This window comes from Engraulis encrasicolus, chromosome 10 (assembly GCF_034702125.1).
Source record: "Engraulis encrasicolus isolate BLACKSEA-1 chromosome 10, IST_EnEncr_1.0, whole genome shotgun sequence".
Classification (NCBI taxonomy): Eukaryota; Metazoa; Chordata; class Actinopteri; order Clupeiformes; family Engraulidae; genus Engraulis; species Engraulis encrasicolus.
In genome coordinates this window covers 23,973,887-23,981,386 of record NC_085866.1, presented here as the reverse complement: position 1 = coordinate 23,981,386, position 7,500 = coordinate 23,973,887, and the positions used below count along the sequence as shown (strand labels likewise).

At 47.7% G+C, this 7,500-nt stretch overlaps 1 protein-coding gene across 1 annotated transcript in view; it reads right to left on the bottom strand.

Annotated features, from left to right (window-relative positions):
* ephb2a (eph receptor B2a) overlaps positions 1–7,500 on the bottom strand; it is a 159,392-nt gene that overhangs the window by 20,765 nt on the left and 131,127 nt on the right. Inside the window, exons 7-8 of the mRNA XM_063208414.1 lie at positions 3,438–3,562; positions 2,860–3,022 (exon numbers count right to left, since the gene is read on the bottom strand). Of these exons, the coding sequence (XP_063064484.1) occupies positions 2,860–3,022; positions 3,438–3,562 (288 nt within the window). The remainder of the gene's footprint in view (positions 1–2,859; positions 3,023–3,437; positions 3,563–7,500) is intronic.

Below are 7,500 nucleotides of genomic sequence, written 5' to 3'. Positions count from 1 at the left end.
CCGTTAAAGAAGTAAGATACAGTGTACATGTGCACACACACATAGGGATGCACACTGATACACAGACATACACGCATGCATACACATACATGCAGCAGCCCCCCGAACCCCCCCTCCCACACACACACACACACACACGACTTACAACCCACAAAAAACACTCACATGTACTGTATTTGTACAGGCTCAAAGAGGGCGCTTAGCATAAACAAACAGACACAAATGGGCAGATGGGCGTACAAATCTCTGCTGTCGCCGCCAGTGTATTCATGTGTGCTTAGTTCTTCATTTGCACGTCACACTAAACCTTTCAAGGACTCTTTCACCATCAGTGTTGGCATTCAAAAAGTTCCTTACAGCTTTTTGTTCAGACACAGACACACACACACAGCCACACACAAACACACACACACACACACACACACACACACACACACACACACACACACACACACACACACACACACACACACACACACACACACACACACACACACACACACACACACACACACATACACACACCTACCTACATGCATACATACAGTACTGTATATGCACAAAAGGGACACAAAAGAGACTCTTTTTCCACCATACAGTACATTAACAGTTGAATGTAGACTTCTGCACAGCTCAAGACTCTCCGCTTTACACACAAGCTAACTCAGCCGGACGGACCAACAGACAGACACACACACATACCCCCCCACCATGGAAACACACACGTGCGCGCACACACACATACACACATACACACACACACACACGCACACTCACACATGCACGCACACACGCACGCACTCACACACGCATGCACGCACGCACGCACGCATGCACGCACGCACGCACGCACGCACAAACACACACACACACAAAAATCTGAATACCCACACAAATATCTATCCAGTAGTCACATACACACAGTAATATCAGCAGTTTGGGTCCAGACTTTGTGTCCAGACCTCTTATGCAAATTGGCCACCACGGGAGTGCCGCGGTCTGATGGTCTGTCATGGCACGGGTCCCTGAATTTTGAACCGCTCTTTGGCTTTGGGATTTGGCTTTGGCAGACCTCTAGGCTGGCAGGCGAGGGAGGGAGCGCGGGAGTGACATGGTCTGACAGGTTCTTCCTCGGTATCGATAAGGTTCTGGCTCTGGGCCTTGGTTTGGATCTCTGGGTCTTGGTCTTGGTCTCGAGAGAAGCAGGGTGGGATTGAAGGACCGGGCTTTGGGTTTGGGTTTGGGTTTGGCAGTTTTGACCTTGGGCGCCAGGGTCTGACTCTGTTCCTCCTTGGTATCGATCTGGTTCTGGCACTTGGTCTGGATGTCTGGGTCTTGGTCTAGGTCTTGGAACGGGCTTTAGGTTTTTGGGTTTGGCAAATTTGACTTTGGGAGGCAAGTGAGATAGCAACTGTTTGGCCGATATGCGTTGATAAAGATTGTTTTGGACTTTTTAAAATCAACTGAAGTGCCTGGATCAAGGACGCTTTCCTCCTTTTTTGAGATAGCAACTGTGTCTGACTTTATCTCTGGTATTCAGTCTCAGGCTGTTGGTCTGGGACTGGGAATTTGGTTTTGGAAGACTGACTATGGCTCTGTCTGTGTCTGTCTCTAGGTGTGCGGGTCTTGGTCTGGTTCTTGAACCCATGGCCTGGGCATGGCTTTGGTGTCTTGGTTTGGCATGCCCAATCCCTTGTAGGCCTGAGAAGGTGATTGGGTCTCAGTCATTCTCTGGGTCTCTGGGTATGGTTCTTGGGTCGAGCTTTGGACTTGGCTTGATACTGGGTCTCAGTCTTTTTCTGGGTCTTGGGGGCATTGGGTCTTGGTTTGGCATGCCCTACCCCTTGGAGGCAACAGAAGGCGAATGGTTCTCAGTCTGTCTCTGCGTCTCTGGGTATGGTTCTTCGGTCGAGCTTTGGCCGTGGCTTCGGCTTTGGCATGCTGATCTGTGAACTCCTGTCCATCTGCCTGACTCACCAGCGTCTGGCATAGGAACAGCATCTAATGTCTGGTCAGGGTAGGGTCGTCTGTGCCTCTCTTCCCATGTCTCCACGCCTCTTTGCACTGCCTGACTATGCACTTTTCATATCTTCCCTCCCTCACCCCTCCTTCCCCCTCTCCCTCCCTCCATCCTCCCCTCTCTCTTCCTCCCTCCTTCCTCCCATGGGTGCCCACAATGTATCATTAGTGAAAAACAATTATATTTCTCATTTCTTATTCCCCCCATCTCCTCCTTTTCCCCGGTAGTGTTTGACAACCCGGCCCACTTCTTTTCCACGGACCATTGAATCTCATTGATCTTCTGAAAGTGTGTGTTATATATTTCTATATATTTTCCCCCAGCTAAGCTTTTTCAAGGAAACAAAGAACGTAAATTGGGGAAAATTGGAGAAATGGTCTGGAGAAGGGCCAATCATGGCCCTTATGATTACAGTAGAGAATTGGTTTTGGGATAATAAGTTGCAGGTTCAGCTACCACATTTATCAGTAGGGAAGAATGAATGTCGTCCTCCTACACACCTTAATCCATGGCTCTCCCTTGAGCAAGGCATCAAATCCCACATTGCTTTAGGGACTGCAACCAATACCCTGTAACCTTAAATACTGTAAGTTACTTTGGATATACATACGTAGGTTTCCCGTTTACAAACATTGCTGTCTACGCCCGCAGCTTAGGGTCCCTCTGCAACCTCTGATTGTTTGGAAACTGCTGCCACTCAAAAAAATGTCCTCACTTGATTGGGTGCTCAGCATCTTGCCCCTCCTCACAGCGCAAATGTTAACGAGAAACCTATCTATACGGTAGGCATCAGTTAAGAGGAAAATAATAATGATACTCTTTCAAAAAGTTTGGCAAACCTTCAGTCATGGTCTGGAAGTACATCTTCCCGCTGAAACGTCCGAATCCGGCCACGGTCCGAGCGCGCACCTGGAAGACGTAGATGGTTCCCGGCCTCAGGCTGCGGATCACGGCGGTGTTGGTCTGACTCCTGGTGCTGGAGGAGTTCGACTCTGACAAGCTCTGGAGGAAACACACACACACACACACATACAGACAAGACATGGGTAGGGCTGCCAACCCAACCGTCCCTTGAAATATGGAATTGTCACGCATTTAGAAACAAAAGTATGGTTCCGTATTGAGCTGAAACGGGACGCAACTTGGTTAAAATGTAGGAAATTCATTCAAGCAAATACAACATTTTCTGGGAGAGGACCCATTTGCTTGCACACTGTTTTGTCCAAATCAGAGTCTTATACCATAGTATAGGTGGGAAGTGTGTGTGTGTGTGTACATGCGTGCGTGTGCGTGTCCGTGTGCGTGTGCGTGTGCTTGCGCGTGTGTGTGTGCGTGTGCATGTGTGTGCGTGTGCATGTGTGTGTGTGTGTGTGTGTGTGTGTGTGTGTGTGTGTGTGTGCCTGCTGGCATACAGTACCTTCTCGTAGTACTGTAGCTCGTAGTCCAGGATGACCCCATTGGGCTGGTCAGGCTGCGACCAGGAGAGAGTGATGCTGTCCACCGTCCTGCTGACTTGGTGAATAATGGACACGGCAGATGGGGCTGAGACGGAGGGAAAAAAGAGGAGAGAGAAGAGAAGAGAGAGAGAGAGAGAGAGAGAGAGAGAGAGAGAGAGAGAGAGAGAGAGAGAGAGAGAGAGAGGGGGAGAGAGAGAAAGAAAGACAGAAAGAAAGAGAGACACAGGGGGGAGAGAGGGGGGGGGAGAGAGAGAGAGGGGGAGAAAGAGAGAGAGAGACAGAGAAAAAATATGAGATGGACAACGGATGCAAAGACCACAAGCAGTACGGGTAGGGAACAACACCTCGAGCACCCTGACCCTGAGCACGGGGGCTCCGCAAGGTTGTGTTCTCAGCCCCCTGCTGTTCACGCTGCTGACACACGACTGCACAACGACCCACAGCACTAACCATCTAGTGAAGTTTGCGGATGATACAACACTGGTGGGCCTCATCACCAAGGGCGATGAGACTCACTACAGAGAAGAAGTAGACCTGCTGGCCAGATGGTGCAAAGACAACAACCTCCTGCTGAATGTCAACAAGACCAAGGAGATTGTTGTCAACTTCCAAAGGGTCCAAAAACAACTGCCACCACTGACCATCGACGGCGATGCTGTGGAGAGAGTGAGCAGCACCAAGTTCCTTGGAGTGCACATCAGCGACGACCTCTCTTGGACCACCAACACTACATCACTGGCGAAGAAGGCCCATCAGCGTCTCTACTTCCTGCGCAAACTAAAGAAGGCAAGTGCTACACCCTCCATCATGACAACATTCTACAGAGGAACCATAGAGAGCGTCGTGTCCAACTGCATCACAGTGTGGGGAGGAAGCTGCACGGAGAAAAACAGGAAGACACTCCAGCGTGTTGTGAACACAGCGAAGAAGATCATTGGAGTACCACTCCCCTCCCTGCAGGACATTTACACCACACGCCTCACCCGGAAAGCACTGATGATCATCAAAGACACAAGCCACCCTGCACACAAACTGTTCAGCCTCCTGCCCTCTGGAAAGAGGTACAGGCGCCTCCGTTCCCGTACCACCCGGCTGGCGAGCAGCACAATGCACCAAGCGATCAAGATGCTGAACACTCAACCCACTCTCCCTCCACTGTCAGCCTCTAGCCAGCAAGGCCACTGACAACCCCCCCCCCACTGTCAGCCTCTAGCCAGCAAGGCCACTGACAACCCCCCCCCCCATCCCCCACCACCATATCTGCGACTGAACATTCCACCTGCACTACTATACTTGTGACTGAACTTTCAACCTGCACTAACTCAAAACATGCACACACACACACACACACACACACACACACACACACACACACACACACACACACACACACACACACACACACACACACACACACACACACACACACACACACACACACACACACACACACACACACACACACAAGCACACTGCACTTTCTGCACTAAACCCAAACATACACACACTGACACACACACACAAACACACACACACACACACACACACACACACACACACACAGACACACGAACACACACACAAGACGCACACCGCACCTTCTACCTGCACTAAACACATACACACACACACACACACACGCACACACACACACACACACACACACACACACACACACACTGCTGCTGGTGTACTTGACAGACCTTTTTTATATTTATTTTCTTCAAAATGCTACTATTACCATGTCAGAACGCTATAAAGGACTTTTTTTTAGGAAAAGCACAAAAACACAACAAATACCTCTTAATGTATGTCCTCTACAAGTCTTCTGTTGTCCAGTCTTGCACTTTAAATGTCTGTATGAGCACTGTCTATGTCCATACTGTCTTAAGTCCATGTATAAGTACTGTCTATGTCTATACTGTCTATGTCCTTACCTTAATTAGTCTATGTCTGTATGGGAAAGCAAGAAATGTAATTTCAAATTCTTTGTATGACCAGTGCATGTAAAGAAATTGACAATAAAACCTACTTGAACCCACAATATAGTGTAACGTATACCAAGGTCAAGGAGACACACATCAGAACATCAGATACCAACCAATAAGAGTTATCAAAAAATAAAATCTGTTTTTGTTGCGCGCCATGTTTACACTGCGTTTACTGAGATAGGGCCCGGTGACTTATAATTTTCAAAGTGAGAGGTCCGCACACTTAAAAATCCTTTTTATTGTCTCGACTTTGTTTACGTTTCGACTTCAACAGTCTTCATCAGAATCTGCTATCTGCATATGAACTACCGTTGGCCTTCATCCTGCACCTTTTCCTGGGATGTGCGCAATCCTCTCCTTCAACCCAGTGAATTATGAGCCAAGGTCTGCTTGAAACACTTCATAATCAGCTGTGACAAGGCTGCCTGGCGGTACACAGGTTTGCATGTAGAGCAGCAACATGGCATTCACAACTCCCACACTGAGGGATCATTCATCACTCTGATTGTGGGGAATAAGTAGCAGTCCGTACGTGTACATACACATTTTTCAATCAATTAAAGTGTTGTCGCCGACCATACGTGGGACATTTTGCAGTGTTAATTCAACACTAAGACCAACAGAAAATTTTGCATAAATTTAGCGTTGTATTATTTTTACCACTCAAGTATACAGGAAGGGAGAAAAATGTGCCTCTCTGTGTGACGAATGTCATGGCAAAATTGACAGTGTAGTAAGCAATTATCCTTCACAACAAGACGTTAAGCACAGCATTAAGATCCTTTCCAATATTTGACCTTTTCCTTTAGCACCCTAATACCACCAATGTCAGCACAGGTCACAATCCTCAGAGCTAATGCCTGGTGTGGTGACGTCCCACCCACAGCAGAAAATCCTCTCAGTGTCACTCGTGGGCTGGAGCCCAATGGCTAATCGATATCCATCCCAATCAATAGGCACAGCGATACTTAACAAGAGCAACCGGCCTGATGACAGCAGCAGCAGCAATAGCAGAAGGACACAGCAGAGCTTTTTTGTAGAGCACAGTTACTACCAGTATTGTATACTGTACAAACCATTGACACTAAATAGAAGGGACGCCGTGTGTTCAATTCTAACGTGAGGTAACGGCGGGGGTTGGGACTCGAGCCAGAAACGGGAAAAAAAAATCTCCATTTCAATTAATTTCTATGGGAGAAACAAAACATCTCCTTGCCAATTCATGCCGTGTCTACTCTATTTCAGTCAAACAGTAGTTTCTCATTTGTTTGAAATAAGCCAAATATTTTTTTCGGCCTGACCCTTATTTTAAAGACCTATTAAAATTGTTTAAATCACCTATGAGCAATGTTAATTGATTTGATTCGACAGTTAGAATTCTTTAAGAATTCTTTTGATTGACAGTCAAACGCAACTGGTATCCTATCAGCACTTGTTGCCAGCGTTGCTAAGGTACGAATGCGGAAATGGAATACATCAGAATCTGTCCATGTAGTAGGCCTATATACAGTATGCCAGTTGTACAAAACAATGTACTGTATGTCCTGGACAACAGGATAAATAAACAAGAAGAACCTAACCCAAATTTGCAAGCAAGCGAGTGAGTGCACGCGTGTACACGCACGCGCGCACACACACATACGCGAGCGCACACAGACACAGACACAGACACAGACACACACACACACACACAGACACACACACACACACAGACAACAGACAGACATGCAGGCAGAGAGACAGACAGACAGACACACACACACACACACATGTACACGCACACGCACACACACACGCATACGCAAATACGCACACACATGCACGCACGCACACACACACACGCACACACACACGCACACGCACACACACACACACACACACACACACACACACACACACACACACACACACACACACACACACACATTGTTAGAACAACATGGATTGTATTCCCAAAACACACAGATGGAAATAAAAATAAACAAGCGCATTTTCTTCTCGGTAATTGGTGGTTCATGTCAAAGGGCCCACA